The 18,859-nt window shown below is 46.9% G+C and overlaps 1 protein-coding gene across 2 annotated transcripts; it reads right to left on the reverse strand.

Annotated features, from left to right (window-relative positions):
• Positions 1-231: 231 nt before the first annotated feature.
• LOC146042741 (myo-inositol 2-dehydrogenase-like) lies at positions 232-17,498 on the reverse strand. Of its 2 annotated transcripts, XM_083162939.1 has the most exons (9): positions 16,386-17,498; positions 12,298-12,879; positions 10,478-10,548; positions 8,872-8,980; positions 3,281-3,411; positions 2,641-2,748; positions 2,101-2,219; positions 1,326-1,482; positions 232-610 (listed from the first exon to the last, which is right to left on the reverse strand). In XM_083162939.1, the coding sequence occupies exons 1-9, from the start codon at positions 16,628-16,630 to the stop codon at positions 462-464; spliced, it is 1,671 nt and encodes a 556-aa protein (XP_083019065.1). In that variant the 5' UTR covers positions 16,631-17,498; the 3' UTR covers positions 232-461. The 2 variants fall into 2 exon arrangements, with proteins under 2 accessions (XP_083019065.1, XP_083019066.1); XM_083162940.1 differs by lacking the exon at positions 12,298-12,879.
• Between the last annotated feature and the right edge of the window lie 1,361 nt (positions 17,499-18,859).

The following is an 18,859-nucleotide window of genomic DNA, read 5'->3' on the forward strand; positions in this document are numbered from 1 at the left end:
CATGAAATACCGCCTGTCGGCACATGTCGGCTCAAAAAACAGTGGAAAACCCATGTCGACCTTATGACCAGTCGACCTTCCTCATGTCGACCTTTATGCAAATTCGACCTTAAGTCATGTCGACCTTGGCCCATGTCGACCTTAAGTCAGGTCGACCTTCCTGCCAGTCGACCTAGTGGGGTCGACCTAATGACTGTAGACCTAAATGCATTCTGACGAATGACCGCATCCCCTTAAAACGGTGTCGTGGTCGCAAGTCTCTATCACAACAGAGACAACAAGATCATTCCCGGAGAGACGAATAATGGAAGATTAAGAATTCCTTGAGATTAGCAGGAAGCTCGATTCTGAACACTGTCTGGACGGTGCCAGATGTAACATCAACGCAGAGAAAGGGATATCGCTTTATTCTAAGAAATAATCCATGCCGATACTTGAGCCATCAGCAGGCGGCTTCTGGGTTATATAATCTCAGTCTTGATAATAGATATGTCCATAGCTTCATTCCGCATGTCTATGGAGGAACACGTCTGCAAGGACTGCTCAGCCGCGGCCGCAATCTGGATGGCGCTGACATATTGCTCCTTGGTGACGGCCGGATGTTCCTTACCTGCAAGACACAAAGCTCCGTTACTTCTGCCTCACACTGCACATGGGCAGATTGCTCAGCCAGGTCATAAAGCCATTATTTGTTAACCCCCCCCATAATTAATCCGGGATTCCGACTATCGGATCGTCCCGACAGTTGGAATCCCATCCCGTTTTCATTCCGCTCGACAGGAACTCAACATTCAATGTTCCTACTGTCGAGTGTCAAGTGAGAGGTTTGTTGCAAACGGCATCAGATTGTGAAAAAACGCCAATGAATTAGACAGTCCACGGCAGTTTCCGACAAAACAGACCCAACTTGTTTTAAAGTCGGATCTGTGTTGTTGGAATCTGCCTTCAATGGTGTCGTTAACGGCAGCATTGAAGAGGTGACACCCACTATTTCTGCAGGCGGAAGTAGCGGGCGTCATTGCATACCGTCCTAAATCTTTTCCAATGATGCATTTAATAACAGATAATTATGTTCTTTCAAAAGGCAGTACCAATTATGATCACTTCTAATAGGCTCAATGGTGCTATCTTATTGGGAACAAAATCCCCTAAAACAGCCCAGTTTTCTAGTGAAAACAATGCTGCGGTGGCGGGAAAACAGAGGGTTCACTGAATTAAATGCGCATGTTGCGGCACAGCATCCCTAACTGAATGAATCCCCTTTGCAGAAGAAATGCCTAGAACCACAAGAACAACAGTAAGCATCCGTTCCAGCTCTTACTGACCTTTCATGGTACGCAGGAAATGCCGGAAGAGCTCTTTGTAGGCTTCTCTGTACCTCTCATGGTGTGTTTGGGAGGGTGGCGAAGACGAGGCACCATTCTCTATAATGCATAGGGGGTTCTGATTGTCCAGACGCAAAGATCCCAGGGAGCCGTTCAACTAAGATAGAAGCAATGTGTTTATATATGATCAGGAAGGTAATTGGTGCTGTATCATCCTTGTATCAGGATGACCAAATTCCATACAGACACAAAATGATATACAGGACCGATGATTTGCGTCAGCGCATACGCATTTATGCGCATGTGCAGATGCCGGGTGTGAACTGGCAGCCGAACCATTCGCACCCAACAGTGCAGACAGGGGGCGGCGTTTCATTGGTGTTCCCATGGACGCACTGGGCATTCCAAAGTAAATGGGGCAGTGACGCGGCTGACATCATTGGATGTCAGCTGCTCGTCCTGTGCTTGTGCAGGGACACGCAAAACTAAGGCACCTGAGAGAGTCTTAGTTTTGAGTGTACGTTCCACATCATTCGATAGTCAGCGAACAGCGAATTATGTGGTCCTCGCTCCCTAGGCTGCGAATGTATGTTTATGCAAATTCGCCCCCCACCATCCTCTCTCATATGAACATACTTCCATATGAGCCCACTTCCATGACTCACAGGGCTGCACAGTGCTCTAGACGCACAATACATACTTTTACACTGCTAATAATACAATACCCTATTCAAGAGGAACATAGACCTTGGTCGAGCACCTCTGATGCCATTACCTCTAATCTCTGATCGCAGGACTTGGTGCAGTGCTGGCTGATGTCCAAACTCACTATGGTACCACTAGAATACTTCATGCTGATGCTAACCGTGTCCGCGTCCTTCACCGCCGCCATGTCTGTGACCGGAAAGCAAAGATGAAATGACTAGTAAATCCATTAAGATATGCAATTATCAGCAAATCACATCTAAGGGGGCAGTAATGATCAGACTAAGATATCTTTCCTACAGAACTTTACCGATCAGGGGAAACCAGTATTCACAGTTACATTTTTTTTTGCCACTGCAAAACATTCCACAACTGGGTTCTAGATCAGTGGTTCCCAACCTCAGTACTCAAGTTGCCCTAATAGTTCAGGTTTTTCAAGTCACCCAGCCGCTGCACGGTGTGTCACCAACTGTCACATTTTAAAATATCCACAGGTGACCAGAAAAATATGAACTGTTGGGGGTACTTGAGAACCGGGGTTGAAACACTGTTCTATAGTATTAATATAATTAATGCAAATAAAAATGAAAAGTCCAGTTAAGAATCATACCGGAGCAGAATGCATGTCCTAGCGAGAATACCGTATCCGGCGCACTTACTCCAAGTAACCAGCTGGCAATATCTATATCGTGTAAAGCTGTGTTATAGAAAATGCCCCCTGAAAAGAACAAGAACACAGGATTTAGAACTATGATTTAGCATATTCCCCGATGTTCACAAAATACATAGTGGCATAAATTGGTGGCATCAGCTAAATACTTACATCCTCTTTAAATACCCCTGCCCTGTGATCAAGCTGCTGTGAAACGTACGTCACAAGCTGATCACGTGGTGTACACAGTGCAGACTCTTGCCAGTACCATAACCCGACTTCCATGAGCCAGCACTACCTCAGGGGGCGATACACGTCCACATAGGAAATGTAAATACCCCTGCCCTGTGATCAAGCCACTGCGAAACATACGTCAGTGTGCCACAATACTGCTCTATTAATGTATGATTGCCCTCACCTGTATTTACACCATTCCTAACTTAATTACACTGCTAGGTAAGATAGTCCAGAATCCCAGCACTTGTACTTAACCAGTTGTGAATCCTCTCACAGGCTATAATATTATCTATACAGAGCACCCATCCGACACGCTTCGGTAATCAGTCATTTAGAATCTCACAGCAAGACCCGAAGATACCTGATGTCTTTATCTTGCTGAGAGAAGATGAGGGATATGTTCGGCTGATCGTAGACAATTTCTGTATCCTACCCAGGGTGTTTGTCTCGTGAATCTTTTTATACAGGTACTTCAAGGATGGGTCAAAACGCCTGTGGAAATAACAAAACAATCCAGTAAGGTCCAATTCACATATTGATTTCTTCTGAAAAGCACACTCCCTCGTTACTGTGGACATGCTTACCTTTAATTTTTTTTTTTTAATGGATTTTTGTCTTACCTGTAAAATCCTTTTTTCTGAGTTCATGGTGGTCACTGGAACAGTGGGTGTGGGTGGAGCTTCAGCAACAGGGCACCAAGGAGTTAAGATTCCTTGTGTGCATCCCAGGTTCCTCTTCCCCATACCCTGCCCACAGATTGTACCAAGATAGCCTCTGGGAGCAAGAAGGAGAGGGAGAAAAGAAAACAGAAATTGTCCAACCCTAGAGGCAGCCAGGTGCATAAGGGTGGGCGTCCAGTGACCACCACGGATTCAGAAAAAAGATTTTACAGAAAAAAAATCCATTTTTTCCTATCATTCCACTGGTGGTCACTGGAACAGAGGTACATGCAGTGGCGGAACTACCGAGGGTGCAGGGGGTGCAGCTGCTATGGGTCCCGGCGGCCTGTGAAGAGCAAGCAGTCCCCTGCACCCTCGGTAGTTTCATTATGGTATTATAGAGCCGCCGCGGCTGTCTGCTTCAGTGTGCCTCAGCCGTGGGGAAGGAGCAGGGTGGAGGGAAGCGCCATGCAGCAGCGCTGTGCAATAGGAGCCACTGAGCCAGGCAATGTACATCAGCGTGCGTGCGGAAGGAATTGGCACTGTGCCCTGCATAAGGAGCGGAGCAGAAAGTAAGAACTTTCTGCATTAGCGCTGCTGCTGAACCCTGTCCTGGGCTTCACAGTGTGACTGTGCCGCGCCGTGCTGCCCCACCCCCCGATTCAGTTGTATGATGCCGCCGGAGCACTATGATCTGGCCGTGCGACATCCCCCACCAACCCACCCCCCTGTTGCACTGACGGCTCTGCGTCTGACAGCCACCGGGAACTGCTCACATGGAGGAGAAGAGCCGCAGTCAGAGTCCACCGGCCCCCGACGGTTTACAGCTGCAGGTCAGACAGGGGAACGCCGGGACCCGCAGTGAGAGCATTGTGTGGGTCACAGTGGGTGCGTGCTGGGGGTCACAGTGGGTGCGTGCTGGGGGTCACAGTGGGTGCGTGCTGGGGGTCACAGTGGGTGCGTGCTGGGGGTCACAGTGGGTGCGTGCTGGGTGTGACAGTGGGTGCGTGCTGGGTGTGACAGTGGGTGCGTGCTGGGTGTGACAGTGGGTGCGTGCTGGGTGTGACAGTGGGTGCGTGCTGGGTGTGACAGTGGGTGCGTGCTGGGTGTGACAGTGGGTGCGTGCTGGGTGTGACAGTGGGTGCGTGCTGGGTGTGACAGTGGGTGCGTGCTGGGTGTGACAGTGGGTGCGTGCTGGGTGTGACAGTGGGTGCGTGCTGGGTGTGACAGTGGGTGCGTGCTGGGTGTGACAGTGGGTGCGTGCTGGGTGTGACAGTGGGTGCGTGCTGGGTGTGACAGTGGGTGCGTGCTGTGTTAGGGTATTATGGTGTGTCGCATAATGTTTAAGGGGCATTGCGGTGTGTCGCATAATGTTTATGGGGCCGTTTGGTTTGTCGCACATTGTGTAATGGGCATTGCCGGGGGGGGGGGGGGGCATTATAAATTTTGCTATGGGGCCCACAAAGTTCTATTTACGCCTCTGGGTACATGCTAAAGCTGTCCCCTCATGGTAGGGAAGGCTCCTGAGCTGCAGAAAGGACACTACACCCGAAAGCTGAGTCTGACAAAGAAAAAGTGTCAAAATGATAGAAACAAATGAAAGTATGAACGGAGGACCAGGTGGCAGCACAACACAACTGCTCCGCTGAGGCTCCACGACCCGCCGCCCAGGAAGGTCCCACCGAGCGAACTTAATGGGCTCGAATGGCTGACTGAACAGGCCAGTTTGCCAAAAGATAAGCCTGTTTAATAGTAAGGCGTAACAAATTTTTAATTTTAGCACACATAACTATAACTAGGGCACCTTTCCCTACAATAGTGTGTTACTAGCATTCAATTTAATTCTTACTCTAAACTTTTTTGAGGCTATGTACTAGTTTGCCCCTTTCCGTGCCCCACCCCACCCCACATTACTTTCATACTATGTCTCTATTTAGGACAACCTACTGATTACGATACGTAATCTTTAACTAAAGGAGTGCCCCCCAAAAAAAGTAGAGTCTTTTTTCTTTCTTTTACAAATACCTCACACTCAAGGGTGCACCTCCACGCTCATCAATTGTTAAAGAGTCTTACCACTCTAGACAGACTTACTATGGATTTTTCTACTGCTTTTCAAATTATTGCTTGAAATTTAAACCTGTGCATTGGTCTACCACCCCCTCCCTTTTCCCTTTCCAACAGTAACCATTGGGTTGTTTTGATGCCGGCAAACCCGGCAAATCAGTTATTTGAAAAGGTTTAGTCCGGTTCACGTAAATATGTAATGCCCAGACCACATCAAAACAGCAGAGGTCAGGAGATTCCTCTGATGGGGAGAAAGCTGGCATGACAATCTCCTGGTTCAAGTGAAACCGAGAAACCACTTTTGGGAGATGGCCAAGGCGTGTACAAAGAACCACCCTATCTGGATGGAACACCAGAGAAGGAGAAGCTTAGGACAAGGCCGACAAATCTGAGACTCGACGTGCCACCGACAGCAAGAAGAAAGTCTTCCAAGAGAGCCATCGTAGATCCACACCATCTAGAGGCTCAAAAGGAGACCTCTGGAGAGAATGCAACACCACAGGTAAATCCCAAGGATGCACCGGGTGCACAAAGGGGGCCCTGAAGAAATGTTTGGATGGCCATGCGCCGCTGAAACAAGGACGGACAAGGCTGAAACCTGAGCCCTCAGAGAGGCCAAACGAAGGCCCAAATCTAGGCCTGCCTGTACAAAGGCCAAATCCGAGACAAACAATATTCATTTGGAGGAAAACCGTTCTCTGCGCACCAGCGGTAGAAAATGCACCAAACTCGATAGTAAATATGGGCAGAAGACGGCTTCCTGGCCGCATTCATAGCGTTTACAACCTCTGGTGAAAAACCCTTGGCTCTTAGGATCTCTGTTTCAAGAGCCAAACCGTCAAAGCCAACCTCTGCAGGTCCGGGTGACAACATGGACCCTGAGAAAGAAGGTTCAGGTGCAACGGTGGAGGCCAAGGGGGGCTATGGACAGAGCCTGAAGGTCAGAGTACCACGCCTGCCTTGGCCAATTAGGGGCCACTTCAATGGCTACCAGAACTTCCTACTTGAGGCGCCAAAGTTACAGAGGCAACAGGGCCGCCGGAGGGACACCTACAGTTTTGTGAATGGCCAATTCCAGAACATTTAATTGATAGGCTGGACTCTTCCTTGGACCAACAGCCCTGAAAAGAATGACCCTCCAGGACAGCGCCCACGCCTTGAAGGCTGGCATCTGTTGTAATCAGTCCAGTTGAGGATCCCAAATGGATGTCCCTTCAGTAGATTGGGAACATGGAGCCACCAAAGAAGTGAGATGCGGACCTGTCTGGGAAGGAGGCTCGAGGCGACCGATTCCATTTGCGGAGAGTTTCTAGCTGCAGTTGTCGAGAATGCAACTGAGTGAACCCCACTATCTCGAAACAAGCGACCATCTTCCTGAGGATCCTCATGCAAAGATGTATGGACACTCTGCGGTGTCTGAGGAAGTCCCGCAGAAGTCTCTGAAGGGCCAAGACCTTCTCCCTGGACTGAGATGGTACGAGGCTGGACTTCTGCCAGCTGATTAGCCAGCCGTTAGACTGGAGCATCTGTATTGTCAACTGCAGATGGTGAGCGAGGGTCTCTGGAGACTGCACCAAGATCAGATTGTGGAGGTACGGTAATATGCGAACTCCCTGGATCTGACTTGAGGCCGCCATGACCTTGGTGAAGACTCTTGGGGCAGTTGAGAGACCGACTGGTAAGGCCTGAAACTGGTAGTGAAGATCCTGTACCGCAAACCAGAGGAATCTTTGATGGTCTGCTTGGATGGAAACATGCAAGTAACCATCTCTTACATCGAGAGACGCCATAAAGCCCCTGGGTTCGAGCACTTGAAGGATGGAGCAAAGAGACTCCATCCTGAGTTTTGGAACTCAAAGGGAGAGGTTCAGATCCTTCAAGTTTAAAATCGGCTGAAAATAGCCGTCGGGCTTTTGAACCAGAAAAAGGTTTGCGTAGAAACCCGTGCCCCTCTGATGAGGGGGTACTGGGACTATGACTCCAGTTGTGAGAAGGGTCTATATGGCTTGAGATAAGGCCAATGCCTTTGTTGGGTCTGATGGGAGGCCCATCGTGAAAAAACGGGATGGAGGGTGTACCTGAAACGCCCGAGAGTACCCCTGGGTGACTATGGTCCTTACCCAAGAGTCGGAGGTCGTCGCCTGCCACCTCATGTGGAAATGTAGCAGACGGGCCCCCACTTTGGCGGGGACTTGTGTAGATGGACCGTCATGCTACCGGCTTGTCAGGCTGCTTTGGAGCCTGTCGACGACCGGACCAGGCCTGACACCCACGAGGGGCATGACCTCGTTTTGGGTCACAGGGGGGATTTATAATGGCTGCCCAAATCCCGGCGGTCTAGTGGATGCGCTGCCGCAACAGGGCGCCACAGCCAGGGTCAGCGGAGGATGCACCCCTCTGGGGAAGCACTGCTATGCAGAAATCCCCCCCACCTTCATCACCTCCCGGTGACACCGCCTTACTGGTGGCATGACATTGGCGGACGGCACACCGGGGACCTGCTTGCCTGAACTGGTGGCGGCATCCTCTGATGTGCTGCAGAGGAGGCTGGCAGGTCTGGCCATATAAGGTCAGCACGCCAGCCCAGTCCAGTGAGGCAGCCGCGCGGGAGACCTCGCAAACACCACGGGCTTGCCTCGGCAGTGAATGTGAAGTGAAAGTTAAAATAAATAAATAAATGAACAAACTCTTAACAAAAATGGCTTAAGAGCCCTTCCTCAGTGACCTGCTCTTGAGGCACCAAGGAAAAAAATGGGGGCAGGGTATGGGGAGGAGGAGCCTGGGCTGCACACAAGAATTCTTAACTCCCTGGTGCCCTGTTGCTGAAGCTCCACCCACACCCACTGTTCCAGTGAACAACAATGGAATGATAGGGAAAAAAATAGCTTAAATTTAAGATTGTGGAATTCAACCCTGCGCTCAGCTGAGCACGGTGAAAGGTTTTTCAAAGTTATAACACAGCCCAACCAATTTGTGCATCCTGTAACTCTGCTCCACCAACTAGCTCAAAAACAACAACTTGATCATCGGATTTAAAGCAGCAGCTGGGAAAACATGCTTGATTGTATTACTACTGTTAAGTCAAAAGATTAAAGCCGGTGAGAATCAGTACGCATATCCCCTCTGAGCTTTGCTTCAGCAGAATTGGTAGACAGAGGAGTCCTGACAGTGTAACAATGCACTGCTGAGTAACCACAGCACATACAACCACGCACACATAACTTACTTGTAAAATCCACACACTAGAGGCTTCCCGTATCTGTCCGCCTCATCAAAGCACGCTTCAACAGTCTGCCTGTTTGTGCTCAGGAGTTTCTCACACAAAACAGCTTTACCTTTAAAATAGGACACAGAAATGGAAGCATCATTAGTACATTCATTTACAAAACGAAGGTGACACATGTTCAGAAACACAGGATTTTGCTCTGATTAGGTTTGGTACTTTATTATATGGGTGCCCGATATATCGCATGCCACTAATTAAGGCATGCGATGGTACCCGATTTTCCCTTGAAATGATCGGGAGGTGCTAATAAAGTACAAATCGCATTGTATGAGAATTTTATGGCATGCGTTGTGATGCGATGATGTGTCCACAAGGCCCCTAACCAGCCCACTATCAACGCCAACCCGAAGCGTGCAAACAGAGCGAGCCCGCGAGGGGCGGCGGTACGCATCCTCCGACCTTTTCATACCCCCCTATCCACGTCGGCGTGGAGTTGATTTTATAGTGTGGCGTGCGCAGCGAGCCCCGCGGAATATATTTGAAGTAATCCGCGTCCACTCGCCACACTATATAAAATCAACTCCACGCCGACGTGAATAGTGGGGGTATGAAAAGGTAGGACGCGTACCGCTGCGCTCGCCACGCTTCGGGTTGGCGTTGATAGTGGGGTGGAGTTAACAATGGGGGGCCATTTAACATAGTAATTACCCATCAGGGTGGGGGTACAATAAAATAAAAAAAAAAATTCGGGGGGGGGGGGGGGCATTTAACATAAGAATCAGGCATCTGGGTGCCTGTACAATTAAAAATTGAGTCCAATTGCGTCGCATCACATGCGATATGATCGCATGCGATGCGACGCGATTTTTGGTTGTACAATGAAAATATCGGGCGCCCAGATAATACACAAGTACCGGGGAGTTTTATGCAACAAATGTTACATTAAATTGGTACAGAATATTAACAGTGCTTTCATTTAGTTTAATGTGGAGTGTAACGGGAAAGGGAGAGTTTTATGCGTTCAGCAATGGACTTCTTCAGGGGTTCCAATTAGTTGCAGTGACAATATAGGTAACAATTAGGCATAATATGAGTCCCTGCTGCTCTATTTGTACACCAGATCCATTCGAAAACCGATAACTTACCTTTTTGGGACATAAATAGCCGGTATACATATCTTTTGCAGCACTTGCCTACAAACTCTGGTCAAAAGGTGGGCTTGTTTCCATGTTGCATAATAATCTGGTTTGTTTGCTATTGTGTAATGACTCAATAGTTTGGTGGCCTACACACAGGGTGATTTCAGGAATTTTGGAAGCTATATGACTTAATTTGACTAAATCACTTAGGAAATGCCCCTACATCGCTCCGTATGTAGGGGGCGATAGCGATGCGCAGCCCATGCAATTAAGATCCAGCATGCTGGATAAATCTAGTTAGAGCCGGTCAGAGCCAGTGTTCTCACTGGAGAACACAGGCCCCGACAGATCGCTCAGCACACAGCTCTGACACGTCAATGTGCAGCCCTGTGTGATCTTGCTGAGTGATACAGCATCGCTCAGCAAAATCTCTACGTGTGTAGGCTCCATTAGCAGCCCCCACTTACCAGCTCTTAAGGTCTCCAGAGTCATAACAGCCGCTACTTCCGGTGGAGAGCAAATCACGACTCCGGACACTCTGCAAGCAACAATAAGACAAAAGATCAAACAAGAGCGGAAACAGTCTCAAAATAATATGCAACAGTTCCATTGCTTGCGAGTTGCACATCCAGTGTCATTTGTGACAATGCTGGATACCGCATTATTTGGAGCCAATGCTTGGCCAAGCACAACAATCACGTGGTCATCTATCATTATGGTTTTAAAATCTGCACTACCTTGAAAAAAAAGGTTTCCATCCTGCTGGTTAATCCCCTGTCGCTTGTACTGGTTCACAATTCCTGGAATATGGATGCTACCTGCTACTTAAATGCTGTATGCATGGAGTCACTGTATACATGTCTGTCACTGTTCCAGCACCTACAATGGGGGTTATTCAGACCCAATCGCACCGCTGCAATTTCACAGGCCAGGCGATAATTGTTAGACTGCGTGAGCGGTTGCGGATGGATATTCAGTTTATTGCAGGGCAGGGATGCAATATTTTCACAAGCTTTTTGCGGGCAAGCACAGAGCTGGATTTCACTCTGGTTGGGCAGCGATTACCTACTAGACCTCAGCGATCAGGTCTGAATAACCCCAAACATCAGCTGTGCATATGCTGCAACCTAGACAGATATCTGCAGGAGGATGTGGAGACCACATGCAGTTCCAAGATACAGATACGTAGGAACATATTATGGACCAGATGTATCAAGCTTCAAAAAGTGGAGAGTGATAAACAACCAGGCAATTAGCTAATAACTCTAATTTTTCAAACCCCGTCTGTAAGATAACAGTTAGGAGCCGATTGGCTCGTTGTCACTTTTGAAAGCTTGATACATCTTACCCTAATTCTTTAGATTTAAGGCCAGCTTTTACTTGATAAGGTGGTCTTCACAGACTGTGGGAAAATAAGATGGGAAATGATGAATGAATATGAAAACAGTATAACATCTGAAGCTCTCTGTGCTGTTTTGGTTCCCCAATTATACCACACCTGAACAGTTGTTAATACTAGCACTGGGACAGTGAGGAACAAAGATGCAGCAAGAGGCCTCTGTTGTGTAAGCCAGATTTAATCAGGGCACTCTGAGATTGCAGAGGTACTGTATAGGCGACTGGAGAATTAAGAAGAGAAGTATCTGATCCCCCTTGAGCTACCCAAGACCTTCCTGGGTGGCAGGACCTCATAAGGTCCTTCAGCATTTGATGTATCGCATGCGATCCCGTTCCACTCCACCCAGAGGGGGTCCAACTTGGAGGTCAGCCGTGCAGTCGAACAACCTCCGAATCCTTTCCGATGTGCACAGGACTGCGCATCGTAACTGATGTCATACATATGCATTTGGGGCTGTTTTGACCAGATTTCTTAGCCCGAAGCCGGAATTGGGTGAAATTACTTCCAAATAACTGTGTATGGGGGCCTTAAAGGTGCACACAATATAATTTACTCCCCAAACAATATTGTTAACGCTATCGCTGGAGCTTCCGGGCAAACGATATAGTGCATCCTCACTGGAGAATATTGTTCAGTGATGTCACCCGGCCCCCTACTGAACATACCAGTCATTGACAATATAGTCATGTTCAGAAGACGGAGGAGATCATTAACGACAGACAGGAGTGTGTACACACTAGACAGTATGCCCAATAGATTGTTAATGAGATTGTATCATGCATATTGTTAATGTTAGGTCGTATATAGTGTGTAGGCTCCTTTAACCCTTTCCCCCATAAAAAAAGCCCCAAAACATGTAACTAGTCTTTAAGCACAGCAATATCTTACCGTTGGTCACTGAGGACAATGTCTACATCCTGCTCCTGCAATACTCTTGTCTTCATTAAGAGCCCATCACTAAACGCTTTCTCCACCACGGAAAACTGATTTTCTACAATGTAGTACAGATAGCAGCCACTTTCCTCCGTTAAGCTTTGAAGCAATGTCCTGCTGCCATGGCCAACTCCTATCAGAGCTAGGCCAATGCCGTTCCCTCGGGAACCACCAGCGGGATAGAGTCCTCCAGTGACCACACTATTGGAAGCTTCTGAGATAACATGCCTTTGGTTGCTGTGTTTTGAAGAGATGGATGGATTCTGGATGTGGATGGTACCGAACGATGATGGGAGTGAGGAAGAGGTAGACGGAGCTTGGTCTTCTCTGCCGGAAATGAAGTTAGTGGTGGAGCTGATGGTGTTCGGGTGACCAGGAAGCGAGGTCTGATGGCAGTGAGGTGGAGGAGATGGTACCAGGTTACTTGTACTGATCGTATTACTGGTGGCGTTAGACTGCAGTGTGTAGGAGGACTGAAGATGGCGTGAGGAGTCTAGAGGCATCGATAGGTTTATGCCATGATCTGCACCAGCCGTTCTATTAAAGAAACCAAGAGGTTTTTTCATGCTGATAAAACCAACTATCTAAAATATTGCCAGTTCACATAGAAGCAGCTGTGCCATAACCCAGGGCTGGCCAAACCTGTCCTCAAGATCTACCAACAGTTCATGTGTCTCAGGCAACCTGTGGATCTGAAGTAGGAATGAATGCAGCATGGTTGAAAATGACTACAGCTGTGCACCAGCTAGGTGGTTTGGAAAATGTGGACCTTTGGTAGATCTTGGGGGCTGGATTGGCCACCCCTGCTATTTCTCTATAGCAGGCTTTCCCAACCACGGTCCTCAAGGCACACCAACAGTGCATGTTTTGTAGGTATCCAGGCTTGAGCACAGGTGACTTAATTAGTATCTGAGGGATTCTGATAAAACCATCTGTGCTGAAGTCTGGATATCACTAAAACCTGCACTGTTGGTGTGCCTTGAGGACCGTGGTTGGGAAAGCCTGCTCTATAGCCTTGATTACAGCACAAATATATGTAAACAAGATCTCTGAATTCTATCATCATGTAGTGCATCCCAAGTGCCAGGATCCTAATACCATCAACTCAGGGCTATTGATATCAATGGAAACAATACCTTGTTCCAGTTACAAATCCTCATTTTTTGTTTTGCCTTTTTTCTAAGAGTTTGTAGAACTAGCTTTATTTAGGAATTTTAGCTTCAGAGGTTTAATTAAAATGCAAGAGGCTCTGACTTACTGGTGCAGGTTTGATTCAGGCAATATAATTGCTTAATTTAAAGCACCATTTAGTTAAAGGGAAAACCGAATTGCTTTTGCCATAAAACAAATTGCTGCTTTAAATCTAATGGCCTTAGTGCTAGAACCTTGCAAGGACAAGCAAATCTGGCAGGTTTGATGGACTGATATAGGTCCCATTTGAAATTCTGAGATACAAATCGGTAGAGAAGAGATGGCCTGCTTTGTTAATACACCCCCAAGTCACTTCTATCAATCTCCAAACTACGCTTAGACCCCACTAACAGGGTCACGTCTGTGGTCATGCTTCTCGTCCTATACAAGTCATCTGATAAATGCGCCCTTGCTCCAACAGGCGGTCTTGGTGGACCAATCTGTAATATTTTTGAACAGAACATTTATTTTGGATAAAGTGACATTTTACAGACATATATTTGTATACATTAACAACTGCTCTTCGAAGCAGTAAGTTTCTTCCTACTGAGCGTGAAAGAATATTCTTAGAAGGAAACTATTAGATTAAACATAAAATTTGCTTAAAAAAAGCATCATAAGTCACAAGAGCTACATCCGCGTAACTGGGGGTTGGAGCAGCTGTGTTATAGAGCCTTTAAATAACTTTATTTGGTCTTAAAGTTACAATTTGTTTATATTTCCTAACATCACGATTTACACAAGTTACAGCAGTTTGTCACCCACCACCCCCGGATCAGTGTGCGGGGAGTACAAACATTGCAGAAAAAAAACACTGACTTCAAAAACTTGGGTCACTTTTTTTTTTTAATTACTAAGCAGTGTTTACTGTGACCAGGATGTGTTTGGCAGGTCAACAGTAAAGAAAAAAGTAGTCAACGCAAACATGTCGACATGAGTTTTCATACTTTATTATCCAAGTGGCGAGCAAAGTGAGCCATTGGAGGTGACGCGGTACACTTATACGGTGTCTATGTTGACCTATGTCGACATAGAAACAATAACTGGTGAAACCGCATATTGACCTTTTTCATGTCGACTTATTGCTTTGAGCACATTTTCATGTGGCCTGCCAACCAATAGTGGTCGACTTATTGACTGTCAACCCTATGACCCATAACATGCCAACTAGAAACGTAGGTATCATGGTGATATCACAAGGACAAAGCTTAACGACAAGCAGTTGTAGGGAGGGACATCGGAGATGTGAATCAGGGCTTCCTGGAACTAATAGGTCTGCAAAACGCTAATAGGTCTACAATAGCTGCCGGCTCATTAATTGCTAACATCTGGTGTATCCTCAGTATTCAGGTGCTGACAGTAGGCAAATCATAATCAGAAATGGTGCAACATGTGTGTCCAGCTTGGTAAATAAGGTGCCATTACAGCACTGGCTGGGTTCATTTTGCAGAAAAGTAATCCAAATAGTAATTTATGTAAAAAAAAAAAAAATATATATATATATATATATATATCTCTCACAGGCAGTGTGAAGTTACCAGGGATTCCATAAACTAAAAATAACAAAACAAGTTAGCGAAACTTTAACCTGGTTCCAGTTTATAGATCTAAAGTGTCTAGATAGACAGTCAACAGGTCTACCCCAAAAAGTCAACACATGACAAGGTCGAAATTAGTTTTTCCCAAAAAAAAAAATATATGTTTTTAAAGCAGCTTGTTCTTACTTCACCATCCATGTGGTCATAGAGGGAGAATATAACAGCCCAAAGCATGCGAGGGTACACGTTACAAAATAATTGGTGGTTCATGTGGACAGTTGTCAACACTGACACCCAAAATATTGTGACCTTTTGAGGTAGACCTATTAACTGTATCTAATAAGTCACTCCTACCCCCAATACCTATGTTGGGGAAGTTGGCTGTTGGGACTCCGGTGGCAATCTTCTGCAAGGGCATCACGATCGCCGGAATGCCAAACACATTCCATTGACCCAGTCACATCTGCATAATTGGCACAGCCATTGTAAAAGATTATTGAAACCACAGTCCAGATCTCAACAGGACTTTGATGCCACGGTGGACCTTTAAGAGAGAGTGTGCACAGGTGGATGCCCCCAACAACAACTGAACAGTACTAGAAGGTGGGCTAAAGCCCTCAACAATCAATTTAAGAGAGATCTCATGGAGAAAACATAAAATATGTCAAGATACGTTTCGTGAGATTAGATTGATCACATTTTAGGACTTGATGAGGACTAGATGATTGTCATGTTTTCATAGATAAGAGAAGATCTGGATGACTAAGATCAACGGTATCCGGACTATTTGTCTACAACAAGAAGATAGACAGCCATTAAGTCGACAACTCAATAGGTCGACATGCCATTAGGTCGACATGCCATTAGGTCGACATGCCATTAGGTCGACAGTGTCTAGGTTGACAGTCAAAAGGTCGACATGATTTTTTTACTGTTTTTTGAGCCGACAGGCGGTATTTCATGCCCTACCATCCACTACGGCGTGGAGTTAGATTATAATAGTGTGCCGAGCGCAGCGAGGCACCGTGCCCGAAGCATCGCGAGGGAAGCGAGCGATGCGAGGGGCTGCGGTTCACTTCAAACGGTGTCCATGTCGACTGTGTCGACATTTGGGTAAAAACCAGTGAAAAAAACCATGTCGACCTTTTGACTGTCGACCTAATGGCATGTCGACCTATTGAGTTGTCGAACTAATGGTGTCGACCTAATGGCTGTCTATCTTCTTGTTGTAGACAAATGGTCCCGCATCCATGATCAACTAGGTCTGCCGCAAGCAGAGCCACATGGACCACTATGGAACATACATTTACTTACAGTAAGAGAGGGCCTCTATTCCAGTGTTGCTTGATCAGCCGCCGGTTCCTGTAATGCCTTCCGGAAGCCAGATGCTCCAAAATGCGGTCTCTCCTCACCCGCATAGGCAGCTCGCATGACTTGCAGTACAAAGTCTCCATGACCGAGGTCTCCCCAGTGTCATTGTGCTCGATCAGATGTCTCCTGACCGCCAAGTCTGTGAACTCTGCCGCATAATCGTGCAGAGTCTTCTTTTTCCGTCCCATATTGGGAAAAAACAGAGCTTAAAATAAAGTAAAAAGTTCAGCCTCGTGTCCGAAAACCGTCTGGGGGGCAATCGCCTGTAGGGTCCGGCAATGCACCCAGAAGCTGCGTTCGCATTCCTTGGGGGAAGGAGAACTTGAGAAAACGCTGCACCCTTGGCTATAAACTTACTTCAAACTCTCTAAATAAATATACTTGTGTGGGGAACACAACCACCGCCAAGGGCTCTCCTGTGCTGAAGCAGCAGAAAACCATTATTATTCACACAAAAAATGAGTGTCGCCAATAAAAATATAAATAATGTCCTCAACTATGATGTTTTGTTCCCCAATAAAGTAATGTAATTGTTTAATATATTATATTATACAGTAATACAGACACTATTCAACTCTAAGCGAGTAAATAATAAATAGTCCAGCTATAAAGCTACAGAAGAGGCCAATGCATAACTCGTGGGTTAAAAATAACTTAAAAGTATTACTATGTTTCATAGACTATAAATAACACATTCCTTAGCAACAATCCCGAAAAAAATATATATTACTATCTAATAGGTTATCTTTACATCAGTAGGGAGCCATAGGGATCAGTGACCTATTCCCCAAGCCAACCCTATTCCTCTCAGTCATAACAGAGGCCAGGGTGGGCCACCACAGCTGTATACACACATATATACTGTGTATACAGCCCTCCTATACTACACAGGGCACAATCCCGGCACTTAAGCACACGGTGCAGCAGCCTATGTCTTCCCCCGTACACAGCTGCCTCTCCTGGGCTCCCACAAGCCACTTCCACAGTCCACAGAAACACTCTCAGCTGCCGGCCTGTGGGACACGGAGCGAAGCCGGAAGCGCCGGGGATCATAGAGAAGACGGCGGGTGAGGAAAAGAGGACGACCGAGCAACTTACATTAGCGTGCGGCATCTAGTGGTGGCTGTCGGTATTACATTAGCCTTTTATTCATTTTGGTTTCATTACCTCTTTATATTATTTGATGATGTATAGTGATTATTATAGAGTGCATAAACAAATATACTCTAAACAAGGACACAGTGAGTTAACGTTAAAGACAATCTACAAGTAAAGGGTATGTAAACTGAGGCTGGTCATACACCTGAAATATGTACACTCGGGTCATGCAACAGATCGTGTGCACTGTGCTGCACACTAGTGATGGGAAATCTAGTTCGTTTTGGTGACTAGCATACCTCCCAACTGTCACGATTTTAGAGGGACAGTCCCGATTTTCGGGTACTGTCCCGCTGTCCCACCCGCGGCAGGCATTGTCCCGCTGCGGGGGGTGGCAGTTGGGAGACCCCCCAATCTAGTAGAATAGACGCTGTGCGCATGCGCACAGCGTCTATTCTCGTATGAAAATGAGGTCGCGGCTAATTAGCATAAGCCGCGCCCTCATTTGCATACGCCCCGCCCCCTTTTCGGACGCTCGCGCGAGTGTCCCTATTTCCTCCGGCCAGAAGTTGGAAGGTATGGACTAGTTCATTATGATCTAGTTCACCCAAAAGATTAGGGGCGGGATGCTATATAGCAGAAATGCGGTAAAAACCCCGTTTTCGGGGTTTCTACCGCATTTCTATATGCTATATGGCGCCTCCGCAGTGTCAGCGCTGCGGAGGGAATCGCCAGCTAAAGCTGGCGAATCCCTGCAGAAGCCTATGGGCTTCTTACCGCAGCGCTGTTTGAGGGATCCGTCACGGATCCCTCCCAGCGTGCCCTGCGGCCGGCGCCGGGGTCTGCGCATGCGCAGATGGACTCCCGGGTCACAGACCCGGAAGTCCAGCGCCGGCACCGCATCGCAAGGGACAGCTCTTACCGCAAGAGCTGTCCCTTGCATGAATAACGGCATATGTTATAGCATATGCCGTTACTAAAAATGCGGTAGCCAGCGATAATGGGCGCGGATGTTACAACATCCCGCCCCAGATCAGAAGATTAGTTCATCTAGTTCATTTAGTTCATTATTCCATCACTGACTCAGAGACTGAGAGGAGTGCATGGATCTAGATGAACCAGACTAGATTATGACACACAGAGCAGGCATTGTAATACCAGCTCATTGTAGGAGTTATAGTCTTGTTAGAATGATCATATACTGTATGTTTAATAAATCAGATTATTTCTAGTTTAGAAAAGCAATAAGTTATACACCACCCTTCTAGTGACATGTTTATTGTTTAGCTCTGCAATATTAATCCCATTGTGGTTATTAT

This window comes from Crinia signifera, chromosome 19 (assembly GCF_055691185.1).
Source record: "Crinia signifera chromosome 19, ASM5569118v1, whole genome shotgun sequence".
NCBI lineage: Eukaryota > Metazoa > Chordata > Amphibia > Anura > Myobatrachidae > Crinia > Crinia signifera.